Source organism: Dromiciops gliroides, chromosome 4 (genome assembly GCF_019393635.1).
Source record: "Dromiciops gliroides isolate mDroGli1 chromosome 4, mDroGli1.pri, whole genome shotgun sequence".
NCBI classification, from domain to species: Eukaryota; Metazoa; Chordata; class Mammalia; order Microbiotheria; family Microbiotheriidae; genus Dromiciops; species Dromiciops gliroides.
This window is the reverse complement of record NC_057864.1, coordinates 235,504,794-235,530,188: the sequence shown is the minus strand read 5'-3', so window position 1 is coordinate 235,530,188 and position 25,395 is coordinate 235,504,794. Positions and strand designations below refer to the sequence as shown.

General features: G+C 36.4%; 1 protein-coding gene across 1 annotated transcript in view; it reads left to right on the top strand.

The window, feature by feature from the left end:
* Positions 1-25,395, top strand: part of MYH10 (myosin heavy chain 10) — a 157,070-nt gene that overhangs the window by 50,279 nt on the left and 81,396 nt on the right. The window contains 5 exon segments of the mRNA XM_044000022.1: positions 4,510-4,602; positions 17,055-17,118; positions 22,102-22,200; positions 22,931-23,074; positions 24,216-24,311. Of these exon segments, the coding sequence (XP_043855957.1) occupies positions 4,510-4,602; positions 17,055-17,118; positions 22,102-22,200; positions 22,931-23,074; positions 24,216-24,311 (496 nt within the window).

The window sequence follows — 25,395 nt, the reverse complement described above, 5'->3', positions numbered from 1 at the left end:
ACCTTTTCCTTAATTTATCTCCCAGACTAGTAAATGGAAGAAGCTTCTGGTCTCTAGTTAGAGCTTTTATTGTGTGGTAGTTACCAGGTGATGTTGATTAGAGGGATAGGAAAGTAGAAATACAAAACAAATAGTCTTAAGTCTAAGCTTAGTCTATATTCCGTATAAAACTCACCAAAAGCCCAAGGCCACCTTTAGGGAGGAGAGCCGAGTCAGGCACATGCTGCTAACGGCGAGCCAGGCCGCGTCCAACTCCAGTCAGCATCTGTCTGTGTGTTGCGCCAGTCCTCGGACCAGGAGAGCAGGAAAGCGATCCCACTTCCGTTCTCTCCTTGCCTTTTAAGCTCGCACCCCAGAAGTGGAGTGCTTAGCAGCCAGACTGACGTGTGTAGCCCATGCACGGCCATTGGTCTCCTCCCTGAAAGGGTGGTCTTTTAAAAAACTGGCGTCTTTCCGTATTCACTAACCGACTGTTAAAAAACTTTTTACCACAGTTTTTATATTACCCTTGTTTCTCAGTATATTCTTCTCTCCCAGAGAGCTATCACTTATAGAACTTTTAAAAATAGGAATAAAGAATTCATTAAAACTAAATAACATATCTAAAAAATCTGACTTTATATGCCATGTTCTACACCCTTGAACTTCCACCTCTAAAACAGAGAGGGAGGAATGTCTTTTCGCATCTCTTCTTTGGAGCCAAGCTTGGACTTTATAATGTCTCTGTTTCATTATATTAACTCATTCATTATATTAACTGCCTATTTGATTTTGCCCATAATAGAAATCTCTTGCAAGGTATGGTCTTGATTCAAGGGAGAGAGGATGGAGTAAAGGAGAGTCCTACAGTGTTGTTGGACAGATGATGTAATAACTTGAATAGGGATATAACCACCCTGGAGGTTCTATAAAAGCGTTAAGGCTTTTTGCTACTGATAGCTCCCAAAATTAGGATTCTGTAAAAATCACTAGCTTTAGGGGCAGCTAGATGGCGCAGTGGATAGAGCACGGGCCCTGAAGTCAGGAGTACCTGAGTTCAAATCCGGCCTCAGACACTTAACACTTACTAGCTGTGTGACCCTGGGCAAGTCACTTAACCCCAATTGCCTCACCAAAAAAAAAATCACTAGCTTTTTGTCTCCTGAACCCTTTTTTTCTAGGGAGAGGGCAATAGAAAGATGGACTTATCCACTTGGAGTTATGTTGGAAGACTTTGTTTTGTTACTACAACCCGCACATACATGTTTAGCCATTTTTGTTAGATTTCTCTGTGAAATTTAGGTTACTCAAGTGATTCAAGAGTAAAAATTTGGAATCTATAAATTTAAACAAAAGAACTCATCATCATTAGCTCCTATAATCATAAGTTTGAAGTAGAAAGGAACTTTAGATTATTGAGGGATTTGTAGATATTATCCAGAGTATCCCTTAGTTTACATATGAGGATTCTGAGGCTCAGATTAAATGATTTGCCCAGTGTCTGTTTGAGATGGACAGATCTTCCTGATTGCATGTCTGGTATTCTATCTGCTATATCATCTTGTCTCATTGAGCAGAAGAGAATTGATGAGAAACTTGGCTCAAGAAGATACTGCTGTTTGGTTATGCCTGGACTAGTCAAAAATGTGAGTCAACATCCTACTACAGGAGTAATTTATAGTATCTTAAGAAATCATTTCCAGTTAAAATCGAGTTGTTGAAATTATGGTAGTTTAGGATTTAGAACCATCAACCAAGTATTTATTTAAGCACCTATTGTATACCAAGCTAGGTGCTTCATTCACTTTATTTGTATAAGGATAGTTTTAAATAGATACATGATAATTATCCAGAGAATAAATACAAATAAATAAAAATTTGTTTAATAAGGTAGTTTAAGGAGGGCACCAACATTTGAGAGGACTAGGAAAGGCTTTAATGTAGAACATACTTGAGCTGTGTCTTTAAGAGCAGAAAGGAATTCATTGATGTGAGCGGAAAGGGGGTGCATTTCAGGCATGGGGCCATGCAAAGGCACAGGGGTAGGAGATCAAGTATTATCATCTGTGTGTGTGTGTCTGTGTCTGTGTGTTTTGAAGGAGAGTGAGGACTGATAAGACCAACATGAATTTGGGAGACTGCTTTTTAAATGACTGTTCTGACCATGTCCCAGCTAGGTGGCCCAGTGACAGCACTGGGCCTGGGTTTAGGAAGACCTAAAGTCATATCCAGCCCCAGAAACTTCCTAGCTGTGTGACCCTGGGCAAGTCACTTAAACTGTTTGCCTTAGTTTCCTCAACTCTAAAATGCACCTACCTTGCAAGGTTTTTATGAGGATCAATATTTGTAAAAAAAAAAAAAAACCAGCACAGTCTCTAGCACATAGTAGACACAAAATAAATGCTCCTCCCTCTTTTTCTTTGTTCCTCTCCTTTTCCTTCCCTTCTCTCTGTTATCCATTACCTCAAATGTTAAATGTGTCTATATAGTCCAGACATACTGCCCTACTTAACTTTTCTTCAAATATGATCTCCCATTTCTAGATTATCCCATGTATAGTACTTGGAATGGTTTGCCTCCTAATTTCCTACATTTTGAATCCCTAGCTCAGGTACCATCTCTTGCAGAGGACATTTCTCTATTCCCCCAGCTGATTATGCCTTCTCCTCTGACTTTTCCATTCACTTTCTATTTGTCTTATGTATCAATTTATTTATATTTGGTGTCTACCTAATTAGAACATAAGCAGTGCTCAGATTATGTTTTGCCCTTTTTTTTTAATTGTTTTGCTTTAAAAAGTGTGTATATGTATGTATGTCTGTGTACACATTAAGAGTTTAAGAAGTGCTCTGTGACTTAAAATGTTAAGTTTTCACGGTTGAATTTTCTGGAAAATTCATTAATGGAGAATTACCTTATCCATTGCCAGGTAAGTGATTTGTTACTCTATAAAACAAAGCAGAACTGATCATCTGCTAAGATTTGTCTTTTAAGTAGGCTTGGCTAAATGATACAACACTGTATTTCCTCATTGAATTTTACTACAATTAAAATTAATGAAAATCTGGGAAATCTAGATAACTGCTTTAGAACCCACAACATAGATATTAATATAGAGTCTAACATTTTTATGTATAAATAACTACTAGAAACCCATATTGGTCTCATTGTTGTTCATTTTCACCTGGCCTCTGGTCAGTATTTCCAAAAGTATTGACTTTTGATACTTAAACTTCATTAATATGTATAATGAATATGGAGTAAGAATTTTAGATGTGTCCCTTAGAAATCTTCCAACCTGTCTTTTATAGATGAGGAAACCGAGGGTCCTATGTGGCTAAGTGCCGCAGATCAATTTTCCAGTGACTAGCTGTGACCATAATTGTCTCTTGTTTAAGTATGTTGATGTGAAGATAGTACACTTGTTTGGCTTCCAGCTTCTAATTTTCAAATCTTTTGGTTTTTTCTCTTTTTTCCCCACTTTAGAAACACTTCAACAAGCTGGTTTAAAGTTTTGGTTCAAGATTCGATTTTTACACTACAGTAATGTCTTTTTAAAAAGCAGTCTAGTTTTATTCACAGATTCCAGTTTTTTAGTTCCAGTCTAGAAATATTTCTTCAAGAATTGGCATAGGATACTATTCTTGTTGGTATTCATTGATAAAATATGGGTTAATGTACTTTTAATGTTCTTTGTGACTTACATACAAATTCACATATAAGTCTTGGGTACACCTAATAAGCCTGCATCTTTCTGGATACAAGCAAGAGAATTGAATTTGAATAAGAAAGACCAGTAATGCCTTTTTAATTCCTTTGGTTTTCCTGTCTTTTAAATAAGGATAATGATATCTAGCCAACCGATATCAGAGTATTTTGTACATATCTGTTGATTATCTTTGTACTATTCCTCTAATGTAAGATAATATTTTTAATAATGAGATTTGGTTTAGAATCATTGGGAGCAATAAACTATATAAATTACCTAGGAAGGAACTAGGAATAAATATTTGAAAAGAACTGCTGAGGGGACAGCTAGGTAGCACAGTAGATAAAGCACCAGCCCTGGATTCAGGAGGACCTGAGTTCAAATGTGGCCTTAGACACATAACACTTACTAGCCAGCTGTGTGACCCTGGGCAAATCACTTAATCCTCATTGCCCTGCAAAAAAAAAAAGAAAGAAAGAATCATTGTTATAGTGTTACATAACATTTTACTTTTGGAAAATTTGTTTTTTGTGGTTTCCCATAAATCTGTACCTAAATGTTTTTATTATACTTAATCCATCATCTTTGTTTAACAGTATTAGTTTCTTTGATATAATTTTATATAATATATGGTATGTGCGTGCATGTGTATACTCTAATTTATTTCATTTTTAGTGAAGTCCTATCAAAACCAGGATTGAGAAGACCCATTTAAAAGGGACAGTTGGTATGAAAGAACTGAGAAAAAGAGGCAATCAAATGTGAGGATTAATTGAATACTTCTATATTTGTTTTTGTGTTTTGTGTGTGGTATGTTTTAGGGAGAACTTGAAAGGCAACTTTTACAAGCGAACCCAATTCTTGAATCATTTGGAAATGCGAAAACTGTGAAAAATGACAACTCTTCTCGTTTTGTAAGTAGTACCATAAAGTTTAATTCCTCAGTTTCCTGTCTGAATTACTGGAATGAATAAGGAAATGAAGTTATTGTACCTCTAAGAATTTAAATAGAAATTAAACTGCAAAGTAGAAGACAGGTGGATCCCTTGGGGTGGGCGGGGCGGGGTGCTGTTGTTTATAGAACTTTTAAAATAGTTTGCTATTTCATGAGAGGACTTAAAGCATTTGTTTACTGTGTTTAGTCTTATTTGCCAGAGCATTCAGAATTCCAAAAGACTATCATTTGGCTTTTGATTTGATGTAACTTTTTAAAATGTATGTTAATTTATAGTATAGTCTCATATTTTTTTTCTCCACTTTTTTTTTTTTTTTTTTGGTGGGGCAATGGGGATTAAGTGACCTGCCCAAGGTCACACAGCCAGTAAGTGTCAAGTGTCTGAGGCTGGATTTGAACTCAGGTACTCCTGAATCCAGGGCTGGTGCCCTATCCACTGTGCCACCTAGCCACCCCTCATATTTTTTTTAAACCATTATATTTGGACAGAATGAGACTTGATTTCTTTTTTTTTTTTTTTTTGCGGGGCAATGGGGGTTAAGTGACTTGCCCAGGGTCACACAGCTAATAAGTGTCAAGTGTCTGAGGCTGGATTTGAACTCAGGTACTCCTGAATCCAAGGCCGATGCTTTATCCACTGCGCCACCTAGCTGCCCCCTGAGACTTGATTTCTTAAGAGAATCCATGTTGGGGGCTGTTAGGTAGCGCAGTAGATAAAGCACTGGCCTTGGATTCAGGAGGATCTGAGTTCAAATCTGGCCTCAGACACTTGAAACTTACTAGCTGTGTGACCCTGGGCAATCACTTAACCCTCATTGCCCTGCAAACACCACCCTCCCACCAAAAAAACAACAAAGAGAATACATGTTGAAAATACATTTCTTGGAGATGTGATGTTATATCCATATTCATCGAGAATGAAGAAAAGAACTGTTTTATGGTCTGTTTCATTTACTGGATATTCTTCTCTAGGCCTCTAGACTTGGAGAAAATTATTAAGTTCCTAAAAGAACATAAAATTTTCCTTTAAAATCAGGGTGTTAAAGGGGGAAGCTAGGTGGTGCCATGGATAAAGCACCAGCCCTGTATTCAGGAGGACCCGAGTTCAAATCCACCCTCAGACACTTGACACTTATTGGTTGTGTGACCCTGGTCAAGTCACTTAACCCTCATTCTCTCTCTCTCTCTCTCTCTCTCTCACACACACACACACACACGCACCATGAAGTAATACAATAAAATCAGGGTGTTATTCTAGTCCCAATTTCTTCATTTTACAGAGTAAAAAAACAGTCCCACAAAGTAAAAGTGACTGGCCCAACTAAGATCACAGACACAGTGCTAGTATTAGATCCAGGACAAGAGCCTGGGTCTTTAAACTCCTAATCCTCTGTTCTTTGTCCTGGTTCTGTTCTTTAGGCCAGGGCTACTGGTTTTTCTCAAGTACATTGGCCAAGGATTTTTACTTGAATTTTCTTTTTTCATTTTAGGGACTTGCATAGCATTGTCTCAATGTCCCCCATGGGGAGATAGAAGCATTTTGTACATAACTCTTGTTCTTCAGCCTTCCTTCAATTATTAAAAACATAAATAACTGCCTTTCCTCCTTCCAAAAAGCTTAGATAGGAATAGGGAAGAGAAGGGAGAAGGGAATAAGTATTTATTAAACATGACAAGTAGGGTATTGAAGCACTTTACAAACGTTATTTTATTTGATGCTATATAGGAGAGATACATAATTTCATCTTATGCACTGATAAACTGGCTTCTTGAGAGCTTTATAGACATTGGGAGGGCTTTAATATTTCCTGGGAAACTCTATTAACTCTGACAAAGGATCATTCCCAGGTAATAGGATGTGTTGTGAAACCTTACCCCAAGAAGAAAGATTTTTATTTTTACACAGTGTTCTGTACGGTTCCCAAGAAATCTGAGAGGAATTATGTTCATCTCGGATCTCAGGGACCAGATTTCCTATGCACTAAAACATAAATTAAACGTAAAACATAAAACTAAAAAGGGAGTTGCGTGAAGTAGCTCTGTGCACTCTTCTTTTAATGTAGCTTCCTTGCATGTCATTGGCTCTCTAGAATCCAGTCAGTTTTGGGGCATAAGGTAAGTAATTTTCATTCCCTATCCTTCCATCTGTTTGTATTTTTCTGTTCTTTAAAGTGTTTGCCAAATGTTGGTCAGCATCTGTAGAATGATTTCAGATGATTTGTCCTTGAAGTAAGAATACATATTTCCAGCATAGGAAACTCTTGATGCTATGCTTAATTTACACTTCAAAATAGTTTTATGGGGGTTTTTTGGTGTGTGTGTGGGGGGGGTTGGGCTTGGGGGGAGGGGGGGGGGGCAATGATGGTTAAGTGACATGCCCAGAGTCACACAGCTAATAAGTGTCAAGTGTCTGAGATTGGATTTGAACTCAGGTCCTCCTGAACCCAGGACCAGTGCTTTATCCACGGCGCCACCTAGCTGCTCCCTTCAAAATAGTTTTTAATAAGAAACAAAAAACACAGAACTATTCTGGTATTAGGTGACAAAATTTATTGAGGCCACTTATACTCTGTAGATGTGCAACCTTCTCTTTCCCGAATTTAGTCATTGTTCAACATAGACAGATGCTTTCAAAGTATTGTTTTGTTTTTGGTGAGGCAATTGGGGTTAAGTGACTTGCCCAGGGTCACACAGCTAGTAAGTGTTAAGTGTCTGAGGCCAGATTTGAACTCAGGTCCTCCTGACTCCAGGGCCGGTGCTCTATCCACTGCACCACCTAGCTGTCCCCATAGGTGTACTTTTAATAACAAGAATATACAAGAGACTTGTAGGATCAACAAGCATGAAATAACAGGCATTGTAATAGGATCTGGATGATCTTAAGAGCATCACTTCTATGTATGCCCTTTTACAGAAAATATATCACACTAGATTTATATATTTTAGTAACCATCTATATCATTTGATAGAAGGAAACAGTTGCACAGACTATCCATAAGCAGTAGTTCTACCAATCTTTTGCTACAGGGAAGGAGGTAGTACATTTTGCCCTTGTAGATACAACAAGATACAACAAATAAAATAATACAAAACTAAAGCATATTATGACTAATTTAAAGAAGGAAGATATGGATACAATGAAGAGACTAAAGACTCAGTTATCAAGAATTTGTTTATGTACCTACTATGTGCTAGACACCATGATAGGCACTGGGGCACAAATGAGACAGTTTCTGAACTCAAGGAACTTGTCATGTCCCACAGCTGTCCATCTTATTCATATACTTCACAAAACTGCAAGAGCCATGCTGTAGCCACCATCTTGGCTAGCTCCAAAAGTAACATTCTTAGCATCCTTTGTACATTGTACTTCATTTTTGAACAGGTCTCTCTCAGTCTTAGCCCTGTATGGTCTAACTCCCATTTGGATACTACCTTCTTAACCAGGTTTTTTCTTTCAAATTATTTCTCTATTGAGGAAAACTTAAATCATTCCTCTTTGGTCTTTAGTTTCTTGCTGAAAACTTCATAATCATTGACAATATTTTTTAACTTCTTCCAGTATCATTTGTGTTCATGAGAATCAACTGAAGTGGGTAGTTGTCTTTTTTTTTGTTTTTTGTTAAGTCTGGGAAAGTTCTGTTTTGTCTTAGGTCTATTATATTCCTGAAACATATCTTTCTATTTTCATCGGTTCTTTTCTCTGACTGTTACATTATTGTCTCTCACCCAAGCTTCTTTGCCTGTGCTATGTGCGTATCTGTGTAGATATAGATATGCATATATGTATCTATGTGCCTCATATGTATATATGTAGGCGTATGTGGGTGTGTATTGGAGGGCAAGCAGTTTCTTCCTCAGAGCATGTACCTCTACTCTTTAGGAAGAGCCTAAAAAGTAGCTTCTGTTTTTTAAAGTTCTCATTGCATAACTTATATTTCCCCTTCTCTTCTGTATGAGACTCTATTCCTCATCTTCTAAAAAGGGTGGCATCTCTCCTGTACCTCAGATTCTTTTTATTCTATCATGTTTATAACACTATTTAATTTTTTGACCATACATGGATTTTGATCTTTGGGAATATGTTCTAATATTATAATGCTGCTGTTTATTATAAACATTTAGGAACATTTGGTAAGCTTTAAATACATGCCCAAAAAATCTAGTGAATTTTTTCACTTTTCAGGCATTTTGACTGAGTTGAGTATATTCAGTACAAATTGTCTAGTCATTTGCTTTATATACATCTTAGTTTGCTAACTGCTAGATGATGATATTTGCTTTTAATACTTTGTCTCATTTTTAGTATACAACCTATGCTAATGTGGAATAGCTTGCTCAACATTTCTATAAGAAATTCTGTTTTCTATAGTTAGCACAGTGGAGCAATCACATTTGGACTCTAACCTCACAATCTCCAATAGCCTATGTGAGGTAGTAGAAATGACAATAAAGGAAACTGACAGGAAGAGAAGCTAAAACACACAGTAGACACAGAAGTCCCTTTTGAGCATGTTGATGGATCTGTTCTCAAGATACCTTCAAGAGAAACGCATACCAAGTGATTATTAAATTCATGGATACTATGACTGCCCAAAATAATTGCAAGAATATTTCTGCTGTTCAGTATTTCTAACCTCTCATCTTTACAAAAGCTCTGTGCTAACAACCTAAAAACATGAAGCATCTTTAGTGAAAATGTGAAATTAGTAAGTTGGCTTTTGTATCTACAGCAGACCAATAATTTGCTGTCTTAAACAATTGACTAAAAGTTCTAGAGATTGTACCATTTTGTTGATAGTTTTTAAGCAGTTTGATTTGCCTTACGGGCTGTTCTCCAACATGTGAATTTTAAAATGCTTATTTTACAATATATGTACATATTAATGCCATATAAGATTCCTTGAAAGATATGTTTTTTATTTTTCCAGTTTCATGTAAAGATAGTTTTTAACATTCATTTTTGTATTGTTCTCCCTCCTTCCCTTCCCTCCCCCCTCCTGAAGCCGGCAAACAATCTGATATATTTTATACATTACAGTCATGTTAAACATTTCCACATTAATCATATTGTGAGAGAAAAATCAAAACAAAAGAAAAAAACAGAAGAATGAAGAAACAACAACCAGTTGCTTCAATCTGCATTCAGATGCCATAGTTCTTTGTCTGGATGTGTGGAGAGCATTTTCCATCAGTGGCATTGTCTTGGACCATTGTATTGCTGAGAAGAGTTAAGTCTAACACAGTGGATCATCACACAGTGTTGTTGATACTTTGTACAGTGTTCTCTTGGTTCTGCCTTTTCTAATAGCAATTTGATACTACTGATTGTTAATGGGTAGCACACAGTGACAAGTGCAGTCCCTCTTTCTGTAGACCCAAACTGTGAGTGTTGCATGACAGTCCAGGCCAAAGCAAATGCTGTGGGGACTTTACCTATAACTTCCCCAAACATTTGGAGGTACCCACTAAAGAATCTCCTTTTTGTATTACTTAATTTTGCACAGATCCAGTAGAGAACAATTAGCATTGATTTTCTTTATATATGTGTATAGTTGAATGTTTTCTGTATTTTACTATACCTATTACTAGTATGGAGGATGATATAAGTAATATGGATATCCTTAGAACACTGGTACCTCTTTTCACTTAGAATTATCTCCCTCCTAATTTCCCTGACTCCTTCAGGTTCCAGCTAGATTCTTATCTTCTGCCAAAAAGCCTTTGGTGACCTCTCTTAATTCTTCCCTGTGTTGATTATCTATGATTTTTTCCTAAACGTATCTTTTTTAAAAATAGTTGTTTGCATGTTCTATTCACCATTACACTGTGAGCTTCTTGAGAGCAATAACAATTGTTGCCCTTTTTTGTATCCATAGCACACAGCACAATGTCTGGCACATAGCGGACACTTACTAAAACAAAAATACTGGTGCCTAGCAGTGTATCTAGAGCCACACAGAGGACTCTTATTTAAAAGTGCCTCATAAATTAAGAGAAAAGGATATTAAAAGCAAAAAGCTGTATTTAAGAAGATGTGAAATACTAAGTGAATTGAGGCAAAGAAAAAAACTGTTTTCTGTAGGTTGCCTAAGTATATAGAGCCTTCTAAAATTGGGAATTTTGGAATGTATTGAATACTATTTAACAGACCTCTTACAGACTGTATAGAATAAATTCCTTAACCTTGTGGAACCATTTGATTCCACATTTGTTATAGATTACTAATTTATTGAAGAATCTTATTTTAAAGTCTTACAAGGCATCTGGTTTGCATTAAAGAGTTCATTCTTTAGGTCAGCATTGCTGTTATAAAAATAATCGTTCACAGTTATTCCAGTTCTGTTGATGGAAAAGTAATATGCATTCCAGATGGTAACATATTTTGTACAATAAATACATTGAAAAGACATTTTTAAAAATAGTCTGGCTTTGTTTCAAAGTGATTGTAGTTCTAGTTAAGGAGACTTCGTAGGATGTTTTTGTATATCCTCATAGCAGAAAATCTTTAGCTATGGAAGAGTTAATTTCAATATAACCATCAGACTGTATTAAGTATGACCAAAATAACATCCCTTATGAATATGAAGTGGAGGTGATTTAAAGGATTAGATCTGGTAGATAGAGTGTATGAAGAACTATGGACAGAGGTTCACAGTAATGTATAGGAAGCATCAAGAAAAACATTCCAAAGAAAAAGAGCAAGAGAGCAAAATGGCTCTTTACAAATCACAGAGAGAAGAAAAGTATAAGAGAAAGATATACCAAGTGAATTCAGATTTCCAGAGAATAGCCAAGAAAAATAAAGGTTTTCTTAAATGAGCAATACAAAGAAATAGAAGGAAATTATAGGATGGGAAAGACGAGATCTCAAGAAAATTAGGGCTATTAAGGGAACATTTCATGCAAAAATGGGCATGATAAAAGACAATGTAAGGATTTAACAGAAATAGAAGTGGTTTAAGAAGAGGTGGCAAAAATATACAGAAGAAGTAAACAAGAAAGACCTATACATCAACTCTAACTAAAATAAATAGTGTGGTTACTGATCTAGAGCCAGACATTCTAGAGAACACTAGAACACTAAGATTATTGGAGGTAACAGAATTCCAGCTGAGCTGTTTACATCTAAAAGATGTTGTTAAAGTGCTGTACTCAATATCCCAGCAAATTTGGAAATCATAACAGTAGTCACTGGATTGGAAAAGATCAGTTGCCCTGATACTAAAGAAGGGCAATGTCAAGGAATGTTCAAATTACTGAACAATTCTGCAAGCTAGACTTCAGTTATATGTGAACTGAGAGTTACCAGAAGTGCAGGCTGGTTTTCAAAGAGGTAGTGGAATTAGAGACCAAATGCTAGCACTTAGTGGAGAAAGCAAGGCAGTTCCAGAAAAACATCTACTTCTGATTAATGAACTGTACTAAAGCCTTTGACTATGTGGATTGCAACAAAATATGTGAAGTCGGGGGCAGCTAGGTGGCTCAGTGAATAAAACGTTGGCCCTGGATTCAGGAGGACCTGAGTTCAAATCCGACCTTGCACTTGACACTTACTAGTTGTGTGACCTTGGGCAAGTCACTTAACCCTCATTGCCCCCACCCCCACCCCCCAAAAAAAAGTGAAGTCCTCAAAGAAATGGGAGTACCAGGTCATCTTATCTCCTGAGGAACCTGTATGTGGGTCAAGAGCAGCAGTTAGAACCTAACATGGAACAACTGGTTTAAAACCGGGAAAAGCTGTAACTATATCATGGAAAAAAGTGAGGCAGAACAAATCAAAAGTCATAATCAACAATCAGATATATAACAGTCTGGCATTAAGTCTCTAGGTGAAAGTAAAGGAGGAGATTATAAAAGCTGGTTTGAAGCCATCATGAGTCCTCTGGAATTGTTGTCGATAATTTCATTAATCAGGATTCCTCAGTCTTTGAGTTTTTGATTTTACAGTGTTATTGTATTAGATGTTTTCCTAGTTCTCACTATGCTCAGCATCTGTTCATAAAGGTTTTACTAGAATTCTCAGGAAACATGACTGTTCATTCTTAGTGTTCTATCATGTTTGTTTCTATATCTATCATCTCTAGCTTGTTTAGCCATTCCCCCAATTGATGGGTACCTGCTCAGTTTCCAGTTTCTTGCCAGAGCTTACACACACACAAATTCTCTCTCTCTGCATCCTTTTCCTCTTTATCTCTTTAGGGCATAAACATTGCCTATTGTGAGCTTTAGCAAGCCCTCTTGATACTCTTCTTCTCAGTCAGACTACTTGCCAGATTCCTTTCTCTCATTTTGTACAAACATTGGAATGTCAAAAGCCTATGTTGCTTAACACATACTCCTGTCTTAGACTGAAAGGGCAGGGGGATGTTACTTACTTAGAATATACTTAGATTATGTATGCATTGGTGGCAATTATTAATGTGGTTACTGATGTCACTGTTCACATTGGGCAAGATTGACCTCTTTGACACTGCATTATTTATTTATTTATTCATTTTTGCTGTTTTGAATGAAAGAACAGTTGCATATTTAAATGGCTGCCATTTGCTGACAGAATGATGAGGAATGAGAATTTATTCAAAGAATCCTTCTCTCTCCCTCTTTGCAAGTGGAGATAGCACTGCTGTTCCTCAAAAGGGTTATTTGGGGAGCAGCTAAGTGGTGCAGTGGATAAAGCACTGGCTCTGTATTCAGGAGTACCTGAGTTCAAATCCAGCCTCAGACACTTACTTACTAGCTGTGTGACCCTGGGCAAGTCACTTAACCCCCATTGCCCTGCCAAAAAAAAAAATTTTTATTTGGTATAAGCCAAGAAGGATACCAACTCTGTTCCAGTTCAGAAGATGAACAACCATTTTAACCTAAATTGCCCTCATTCATTTTTGTATCCAGTACTCTCTGTACTCCTTTGTTTGTTTGTTTGTTTTTTGTTTTTTTGGTGAGGCAATTGGGGTTAAGTAACTAGCCCAGGGTCACACAGCTAGTAAGTGTTAAGTGTCTGAGGCCGGATTTGAACTCAGGTCCTCCTGACTCCAGGGCTGGTGCTCTATCCACTGTGCCATCTAGCTGCCCTTGTACTCCTTTTTTTTGACTGCTGAAGAACTTCATGTCATTTACCCGGTTGTCACCAGTATAACCTTTTGTGAAGGTATTAAACTTTGTTAGCATCTTAATGCATTAAAAAGGTAAATAAAGTAAAGTTGTGATAGGGTAAAAGGGCATAATAGTACTTGTCCTCTTTAGTGGTGAAGCTTTTAAAATCTATAATAACATCCTTTTCACATTTCTCTTCAATTTGTTTTTTGTGTATACAAGAGACAGCTAATTTTATAGACAGTATTTTTGAAATGTGCTTTTTACATATACAGTAGCAGTAGGTTTCCAAAATGGAATTGGGCTTAAATTATTTGAGTTGTTGGGGGTAGCTAGGTGGTGTAGTGGATAAAGCACCAGCACTGAATTCAGGAGGACCTGAATCTGGCCTCAGACACTTGACACTTACTAGCTGTGTGACCCTAGGCAAGTCACTTAACCCTCATTGCCCCCCCCCTCCAAAAAATTGAGTTATTTATTAAATTGATTCACCTTAAATTAAGGTAGCAGTTTTTATAACCTTTAGGGATACAATGTAGATATTAATATCATTATAAACTCATCAAAATTCTATCCTATTGATAGAATTAATAGCACTCTGAAAGCAGAAAAGAAGAGGTCAAAGGTAGTGCTTTTTTCTATGGTAAACAAGTTGTGTTAGAGACATGGCCAAAGAGCAGCATGTGTGCCATTGCACTGGCCATTTTAATATCCTCATTGATATGATTTTAGGGTTCACAGCAATTCTGTGAAGTAGGTTGCAGTTTATCCCTGTTTTACTAAAATTCTGGGGAGGTATCTGAATTGGTGCTTATAGCCAGATTTGGGAACTCTGAAAGCCAGTATTAGTGATGCTCATCTCACCCCTCCTCACCACACTGCCTGTTATTTTTGCAGGAGAACACACGTAAAATAGCAAGATGACGTTCCAAATATAGCAGTGCTCCAGAAATATCAATTGGAATAAAATCCATCTTAATGTTAGCAGTTTAAGGACACTTGTAGAATCTCTCCCTACTTCTCTTCTCTAATTGCATTGTAATCTACGGCATCATATTTCTAGTTTAATGATTGAAAGATTCTCTAAAAGCGTCTGTCCTCCATTTTAGGATGATGGTGGAGATAGTGATCAACAACAAAATGTTTCTTTTGTCCTTCTTTATCATGGCTTTTTGACAAGCACTGTAGGAAACTTGTAATGACAGAGGGAATAGCGCAAATCTGGTATAACAATTTCCTAGGTAACATTTTACATGACCTCCTTACATTATTTTTCATTATTTATTATTAGATCAGTGAACTTCATCTACTGACTGGCAGTAGATACACAGTGTGAACTGATCAACTTTGCTCGTTTTTAGAATGTTTTCCCCACCCTCTCCTACTTCTAACCATTCAACTTCAACTTAGTGCATTGTTTATAAACTACACCTGTAAAAATTTTTATTCACATGGTACTATGTATAAAAGATAATTTTACTGAGATTCCAACGATTGACTCCCACCATAAATAGTTCTATAAATTGTGTGAATTATATTAAGTAATTCACTTTCTCATTTTCTTGAGAATAAAAGAACACACTCACAAGATGACTGGCTTAGGTTAGGAATTTAAGCATAGACAGTGGGGGTTTCCCGTCCCTTATTAGGTATGTCACTTGGTCAACATTTATTAATCATCAACTATGTGACAGACACTGTGAAGCACCAGAGAATTGTTAGTTATTATATTTAATGAGTTCTTACTCCTGACCTGCATTCCTAAGGCTCTTCAATCAATTTACAAACATTTATTAAGGGCCTACTATATGTTCCAGGCACTGCTAGTTACTTAGGTTACAACTGGAAAGAAACAGTTCCTTTTCATGAGGACCTACACTCAAATCGTACATATAATTATATGCAGAATAAAATAGACTGCATAAACTAGTTTGTTTTCTCTTTTTGGGGCAGTGAGGGTTAAGTGACTTGCCCAGGGTCACACAGCTAGTGTCAGGTGTCTGAGGTCAGATTTGAACTCAGGTCCTCCTGAATCCAGGGCTGGCACTTTATCTACTGCACCACCTAGCTGCCCCAACAAACTAGTTTTTAAAAATTTGTGAGGAAAAGAGCTAGTAGTTGGGGAGATTAGGAAAGACTTCATATAGAGTAATACTTGAACTGTATCTTAAAGGATTCTGTAAGGTAGTGCTGAGGAAAGAGTACCTTCCAGCCTAGAGTATGAAGATGGGGTCTCTTGTGTGAGGAACAGAGAAGGCCAGTTTGGCAGAGTGTACTGTCCAATAAGACTAGAAAGTTAGGTTGAGGTCAGGTTGCAGCGGGCTTTAAAAGCTAAACAGAAGAGATGTTATTTTATTCTAGAGGAAAAAGGGACCCACTGGAGTTGCATAGTATGGTATTGGGATGGGCAGACATCATCAGCTCTATGTTTAAGGAAAATTATTTTGGCAGCTATGTGGGGAAGGAGACCAACCAATTAGAGTTGTTGTAACAATTAGGAAAGTGTTTTTTCTTTTTTTCTTTGTTTTTTTGGTAAAGCAATTGGGGTTAAGTGACTTGCCCGGGGTCACACAGCTAGTAAGTGTCAAGTGTTTGAGGTCAGATTTGAACTTGGGTCCTCCTAAATCCAGGGCCAGTGCTCTATCCACAGTGCCACCTAGCTGCCCCAGGAAAGTGTTAACGAAAGCCTAACCTAAGGTTCTGTGTGGGTAGAGAAAGGTTCAATTGTGAGAAATGTGGAGATGGTATAAGATTTGGCAAATGTTTTGGTATGTGGAGTGAGGTAATAGGAATTAAGTATAATTCTGATATTGTAAACCTGGGAGAATGGAAAGCTGGCAGTATCAACAGAAAAAGGGAAGTTTATAAGGGGTTGGTTTTGGGGAGGGAAAGAAAGGGTTTATTTTTGGTCATCTTGAGTTTTAGGATGTCTGAGACATCTAGTTTGAAATGTCCAAAGACAGTGATGATATGGGACTTAAAGATCAGAGGCGAGAGAGCTCTTTTTTTTATACATGTGTATTTTTATACTGTGTATTTGTTTATATAAATATATGTGTGTGTATGTCCTGAAACATAAAAGGCATGAGGAAGAAGCACATGTTTTAATTATAGATGCTAGGAAATAATCTAATATTTGGTTTTTCTAGAAAGAGCTAAATTGCAAGGAAAATACTCCTGAGAAAACAGCTACTTAATCAAGAAGATTCTTTCCTAAACATTCTAGTTAAAAACATTAATGCTAAAAAAATGAATTATAGTAGGAATTTGTATTAATACCGATGACTATAACTTAGTTCTTTAACTTACTTTCAGGGCAAGTTTATACGGATCAATTTTGATGTCACTGGTTATATCGTTGGAGCCAACATCGAGACATGTATCCTCTTTCTATGATATAGAATATTAAATAATTTTCTTTTGTTTATAATGTTATAAAATATAAGTAATCATAATGGTTGATGGGGGGTAGTTGGAATACAATGGGTATGTACTTATTTAAAAAGCTTCAATAAAAACCCAGCATATGGCAGAAAAATCAACATATAGGGAGTCCTAAAACCAGAAGGAAGAGTGAATTAAACCCCTAAACAGGATACAAAGCTTTCTTAACAAATGTTATAATAGGAATGAAAGTGCATCAGAAAGCAGGAAATGACAATGAGAAGCTTCTTAATATTCAATAGAGAAAAATGATTCTTCAAAGAAGAAATTAGGAACAAATATAGATAAGATACTAGAGATATCAAAGCAGATTATTTTTTTAAAAATGGAATATTAGGAAAAAATGAACTCTTATAGAAGCTCTTTTTAGAGAGAAAAAAGCTGCTGCTTTGAAAATACTAACAATTAAAAACCATTTAGTTAATCTGATGGGAAAATATGAAAGAAAAATATGAGGATATATATTTCTCAGCAGCATGTCTTAGAAACATAGAGCATGCTCAAGGCCACAGAAAAAGCATAAATAAATGCAAGAAGCACAAATGAAGTACATCCTTTACACAAATAAAAATAACACAATAAAAATAGTTATTGGCACTGACAGTGCAAGCAAAAGATGCAGCCATAAATTGAGGTTTCAGAATGATAGGAATGATGAGTGGGTCAAACAATAAATCATAGAACCAATAATTATGTAAAAGGGAAAGATAATAGAGACAACATGTCTTAAAAATAGCAAAGATAGGGGCAGCTAGGTGGCGTAGTGGATAGAGCACCAGCCCTGGAGTCAGGAGGACCTGAGTTCAAATCCAGCCTCAGACACTTGACACGTACTAGCTATGTGACCCTGGGCAAGTCACTTAACCCTCATTGCCCTGTAAAAACAAAAAACAAATAGCAAGGGATAAAGCCAAAGCAATACTCAAAAGAAAACTGAGAACAGCTCCTGTAAAGGTGGTAGGTTCTCCCTCCTTGAAAGTTTTCAGGCAGAAGTTAAGAAAGCCACCTATTGGATAACCTATTGGAGTGTAGATTCTTCTAGACAACTGCTAAGATGCCCTCTACTTCTCATAGTCTATGATAATGTGATTCTGAGAATTCTGTCAAATTTGTAAAGACCAATTAACTGTGCTATACAGATTCTCAAGTTGAGAAAGCAGACCTTTTCCCAATGTCATTTTATTGAGACAAATATAGTCCCAATACTTAAATTGTGGGAGGTTAAAAGAGAGCTCAATATCATTAATATGCATGTTTCAAAAAAATTTTAATAAAACTTACTATGATCACCTTGGATTTGTACCAGGGATGCAAGCAAGAGAAATAATTGTTTTCCAAATGCTTCCTAATGAATACCATTAATCATGAGGCAGGGGGATTTTCTAAAACCTAGACATTGAATAAGTCATAGTGTAAAATATTCAGTATTATATGGTATAGGGAATTTTCCCCAGTACATAGAGTACTAAAGCTATTGTGACTTTTTCTCCAGTTATAACATTTACTTTTTCAATCCTAGAAATGCATTAAATAAACTGAGACAATAACTTCAGGAAAGTATCAGTATATAAAATAAAACTGACAAAATCAAGATTTTTAAATAGTAATGTAGACTTCAAGAAAAAAAAATAGAAAGGGAAGCCCCATTTAAAATGCTCCTCAGAAAAATGAGATAAGGAGTGGATCTGGGATTTCACTGGCAAAAGATATTTCCAGGGAGTAAATTATTCTGCCAGTGAATGTCAGCACCTTCTCTGAAGAGATGCCTAGAGCCCTGAACCTTAACTTGATAGGTTAAGTAAATCCCAGGATCTCACAACTAGGAGGGATCAGAAACAGCCCTTAAACTTGGGTCTTAATTACTTTCAATTTAGTTTTCCATCCATTATCTCTAAAGCAATAAAGAACTATGTTTATAATCAGAGGATTCTTCCACGTTCCTGAATGACCCATTACCTAATTAATTACCTAAATTAATCTATAGATAGGTATATTGCTTGTAGCAATCAAACTGTATTCAGAGTATACTTTACAGAGCTTGTCATGGTACTGATAGTTCATCTGGAGGATCAAAAGCCCTAGACTCTCAAGGGAAATGGTGAAAAAATTAGGAATGATGAGGAATTTCATTTCCAGACCTTAGGTCATATTTTAAAGCAATAATCATCAGACTAGTTGGCATTGGATTAAAACAGAAAAGTAGTTTTGTGCAACAAATTAAGATGAGGAGGAAGCCAAAAACAATTGAATGCAAACCTGAGAATGATGATAGCTTGGGCTAGAATTATATATTTGACAAAAAATTGCTGTGTAACCAGGAAATGGTTTGGACAAAGTTAGGTTTAGATCAGTAGACACTTAATACAATAAGTTCAAAGTGCATACTTGAATATCAAAGTCAAGATGATTAGGAACTTTGGGGCAGTGAAGTGGTAGGTACAGGTATAAAGCACCTGGCACAGGGCCTGGCACATCATAGGTGCTATATAAGTGTTTTTCGTATTCTAGTTATTGATTTGGTCAGAATTCTTAATGAAATTAGGCATAGAGGTTATTACATATATAACATTGAAAAGCTTTTGCATGAACTGAGTAAGTCTATTTAGAACATGAAGGAAGCTATCAATAGAAAAGGAAGATTTTTATCATTAATATAGATGACAGAAAAATCTGTCTGGTTCTAGATATATAGGAGACTAATACAAATATTTATGATCAAGAGCTATTCCCAATAGAGAAGTGGTCAAAGGATGTAAACAAACATTTAACTATTAAGGGACTATTAAATTATTAAGGGACATTTAAATAACTTTCCAATTTACCAATAATAGCAGAAATGCAGATTTCATCTCAGCAAATTGAAAAAAAAGAAGACAGATATGGGAATAAGAAATACTGGAGGGATTGGGGAAAAGCAAACACGCTGTTGGTAGAGCCATTATTTGGTCCCTTTCTGAAAATCCATTTGCAATTATGCTAAGTGAATAAAATATCCATATCCTTTGGCCTACCAGTACTACTGTTATATATGACCAGAATGTCAAGTGTTGAAAGTAATGGCTTTTCTACATGATAATATTTTATGGCAGCAGGAGCAAAGAACCTAAGTATATGCCCATTGTTGGGAGGATGGCATAAAAAGTTGAGGTACATGAGTGTAATGGAACATGACTACACTAGGAGAAATGGTAAGACTTTGAATTGATGCAGCGAAGTAAGCAGAAACAGGAAAAGAAAAACAAAGCTATTCAGGATGACGGTTAAGCGGAAAGAACAGTAAAACAATGAAAAATCTTTGAAATTATAATGGATTTGTACAATGCCAGATGAGATGAGAGAATGCTCCCCCCTCCCTTTTTTTGCAGACATAGTATGAGTATGCTGCATTGCATATAATGTCACATTTGGTCGATAGGTTTGTGATTTTACTTGAACTTTATTTTTCATCCATCTTGTTTTAAAAGTTCGCTCGATAGTGGTGGGAATGGGGTTGTCATTCAGAAATATGTGATCTAAATTAAGAAAAAGGTTAATAAAGTTTTTTTTTTAAATATGCTTCCTGGGGGCAGCTAGGTGGCACAGTGGATAAAGCACTAGCCCTGGATTCAGGAGTACCTGAGTTCAAATCTGGCCGCAGACACTTAACACTTACTAGCTGTGTGACCCTGGGCAAGTCACTTTAACCCTCATTGCCCCACAAAAAACAAAACAAAACAAAAAATATGCTTTCATTCTGCTGTTTCCTGGATCCTTGGGTTGTCCGTTTGGATCAGGAGTTCTTAAACTTGGGTCTGTGGATAAATATAATTATATTATTGTTAAGGGCTAAAATTCTAGCTAGTCTGTCTAAAATATCTAATGAGTGGTCGCCAATAAATTATAAGCTTTAGCAAGAGTTAGACTTGTAAGCGTTTATTAAGGAGAATAAGAATTTGGTAAAGAGAGAGGGAAAGGCCTAGATTCCTATCTATTAAAGGGAGAGCGCATTTCTAGCCCTGCTCTCCACCAGAGTCCAGAGGAAAGAGCGTGAGACCGAGTGCCAGTCTCTTCCTTCCTCCTCCCACAAGCCCGCGTCACTTCCTGACGCCAAAGAAAAGACTCCTGGTCTTGCCCTCAAAGACCTTCACTTCATGGGCAGAACTCTTCTACAGTAAGTCTCCAGCAGGTGGCGTTATTCCAATCGTTACATTATAATATAGATATAATTAGTTTTCTTTGCAATCCTATGTAAAAAATTACTTCTAAAAACATTATTTTGGGAAGGGGTCTATAGGCTTCAGTCTGCTAAGGGCATCCATGATACAGAAATGGTTAAGGACCCCTGAATAAATCATTTACTATTGAGTGGAACTGTCCCTTGAACCTCTCTGTAATGAATTTTCCCAGCTGAATCGTTTTTGATGATAGAAAAGACCTTTGTTAAAAGAGACCTTGAATTGTGTGGTTTTACAAATGAGGAAAGATGATTTCTTAGCCAAGTGGCAGATCGTGAACTGTCATGCAAGTTTCTACTACCTATTGCAGTAGCATCCAAACCATGTAGTACCAATTTCTTTGACATTCATTTATAAGAAATCCAACGTCTTTGAAATTACAAAACAAAAAACCCACTATTATTGGGAAATGCTCTCATTCCTTTTTTTCTACCAATTCTAAGACATATATAGACACAACTTTCATGAGTAGTTTAATGGTTGTCTTCACTTGAAGCTTGGCTGGCCTTTAAATTCTTCCAGCCTAATGTGTAGGAAGTAGACTGAAATACAGCTTGTGTCTTTTTTCATTGGTTTGTTCCACTATAGCTACCATAGCATTTGTTATGAGTGGGGAAAAGTAAGCTTTCATTATTATGGGATACTGACCCTGTACTGACTTTGCTACCTTTTGACATTTTTAATCCTTAACTGCTCTAACTCAGATCTTTTGGAAAAATCTCGAGCGGTTCGTCAAGCTAAAGATGAGCGTACATTTCACATATTTTACCAACTCCTCTCTGGAGCAGGAGAACATCTAAAGTGTAAGTTACCAATGCATTGAATTTTTTCTTAAGATATTTTTGATTTAATAATAGAGTTTGGTCTTTTCCCTTTGAAGAAGTCAAAGCTTAGGGATATATACAAAGTATAGTACCAGATAATAAAGGTGGCTATTTCTCTTGCTAAGACAGAAGTAAAGTTTGCTTTTTAAATAATTGTTTAATTTATATTTTTTGGAATACAAAGTAGACTTTCTCAGGTTTAAATGTTTCCAGGTTTCCGTTGCATAAAATAAAAATTTATATGAAAACTGAGATGTTTTGATTGACATTCTTTTGTTTATGAGTGATTATACAGAGTTCAGATTGTTAAACCTGTTTTTGGTAAATTTTCTGATGTGATTTTAAAAATGAGTATAAAGACAAACAATGCTTAGGGAAGAGGACAGATGGATTTTCAACTAGTGCTTTACTTCAATCAGGTGATATTCATGGTATTCCATTTTAGATAAATTATTATGGATGCCTAAAACAGATAATTGGAACACAGTTATTCATATGGAGGTCAGTCATGGATGACTGAAAAAGTGATGTAATTTATGGAAATAGGAAACTGAGACATGGGGTAAAGACTAGTGTTTTGAGTCTTCCTGCTGTATATAAAGTTCTAATGCCAAAAACAGATACAGAAATGCAGTTGAGACAATTAAGTAAACGATTGTCCGTTTATGAGCAATTGCTAAAAAATTGTTTTATTTTGTTTTTCTTTCAGCCGATTTGCTTCTTGAAGGATTTAATAACTATAGATTTTTATCCAATGGCTATATTCCTATCCCTGGACAGCAAGACAAAGATAACTTCCAAGAAACAATGGAAGCGATGCACATAATGGGCTTCTCCCATGATGAAATCTTGTGTATGTGTGGGATCTATAAGATCCAGTGTGTACTTCATTCAGTAGAACTTTTAAACCTTCACAAAACTTCCAAAATAATCTTCCCAAAGCACAGGTGTCTCACCATGTCACCTTCTGCCTCAAAAACCTTCCATGCCTCCCTGTTGCTTACAGGATAAAATAGAAACCACATTAGCCTGGAATTTAAGCCCTCCACACTGTTTCTACCCTCCCTTTCCAGTTTAAATTCAGACTACTTCCCTTCATAATTTCTATGTCCTACTCCCCATAAATACCCTAACTGAAGCACTAATGTTCCCTGAACTTGACATGTTCTCTGTGCAGTGATGTAGCCTGTACAGCTAAGAAAGGGACTATGTCTGATCTTTTTATTTTTTTTAATCATAAAATTATTTTCAAATTACATGTAAAGATAGTTTTCAGCATTTGGTTTTTTCCAACATTTGGCTTTTTTTGTTTTTTTTTTGCGGGGCAATGGGGGTTAAGTGACTTGCCCAGAGTCACACAGCTAGTAAGTGTCAAGTGTCTGAAGCCAGATTTGAACTCTGGTATTCCTGAATCCAGGGCCGGTGCTTTATCCACTGCGCCACCTAGCTGCCCCCAACATTTGTTTTTATAAGATTTCTGGTTCCAAATTTCATTCTCTCTAACTCCCTTCCCTCCCCTCTCCCCAAGACAGAAAGCAATCTATGTATGTTATTTATGTCTGATCTTTCTAAGTGCTCTCCTCTCCTCACATTTTCCTCAAAAGTTGTCTTGGAAACGCTAAAGAGTTCTTTCTTTGCCTCAATCAAACACTATATCCATTAATCTGAATGTATATTTATCCTTCCTCATAGCCTGTAAAAGTTCTTGTAAACAGGAGGTATAGTTTTTTATATTTGTTATTTGCTCATTCTATTTATAGGTGGTAAATTCTTAAACTTGTTTTTGTTGTATTGACTAGTTCCAAGTTGGGATACAATTTGCAAAAAATTTTATGCCTTTTTTTTTTTAAAGCTTTGGGTTTGCTAACCTGTAACAGGAATTATAAGCTTAAGAAATAACACTGAAAAATTTTGGACCTAATTTGAATGTATCACTAGCTCAATCTGAGGGGACAAAATTATTAATATTTTTTGCATTTGCCTTTTTAATATAGCAATGCTTAAAGTAGTGTCCTCAGTGCTACAGTTTGGAAACATCTCCTTTAAAAAAGAGAGGAATACTGATCAAGCTTCGATGCCAGAAAACACAGGTAACCTAGTAAAATTATTTTAATTCTGATTGTAAAACATGATAATAAATTTGGGATGGAGGAGGGAGAAACATATTTAATTAACATATTAACTAAAAAGTTCATGAAGAGTATCTTCTGGGGATAGTCATCACAGTTTCAACATATAGAAATGTATCATTTTCTGTACAGAATGCTAAAATGACAAAACTCAGTTATAACTTGAGAAATTCTTTTTTTTAGTAGGCAGCTAAGGGGGTACAGTGGAACTGATGTCAGGAAGACTCAGTTCAAATGTGGCTGTGATGATTCTAGGCAAGTCACATCACCTCACCTCCCTCCACCTCAGTTTCTGTATCTGTAAAACAGGAATAATTCTAGCACTTTGCTCACAGTGTTGTTATAAGGTTCAAAAAGAGAATTTTGTAAAACGTTCAAGCGTAAGATAAGTGCCGAGTGGTGGTCATGGGTAGTACTACTACTGGTACTGTGAATTTTTTTTTTTCCTGTATCTTTTAAATAAGGTTAGAGACCAGAATTGTGATTTCATTAGTTTTAGGAAACTTCTGGGTCGGGAAACTCTCTTTGTTAATCAGGTTGACACCTCTTATGTTCTAGGTCACTGAGGTCTAGTGATCAGTCTAGAAACTGGAGCTCTCTATCCACTGTCCATTCATGTTCTGTGGCCCCCAGTTCATAGCTTACAAGGGACTTGTCATTTCACTTGATGCTTTACTTGGTACTTCTTGTCAGTCAGAGCTCCTAGTTTCTAAACTATTAAATGTATGACTTTTTTTTTTTTTTTGTGAGGCAATTGGGATTAAGTGACTTGCCCAGGGTCACACAGCTAGTAAGTGTTAAGTGTCTGAGGCCAGATTTGAACTCAGGTACTCCTGACTCCAGGGCCGGTGCTCTATCCACTGCGCCACCTAGCTGCCCCAAATGTATGACTTTTTGAGGGTTTCTCAAGATTGAAAGGAATATGCTGGCCTACATTATTTCCTTTTCACATCTCTTCCTATTCATGCACAATAGAGCAGAACTTAAATTTGGCTCAAGATATACCGTTTACTACTGTGTAATTGTGGACCTTCACCTTCTCATC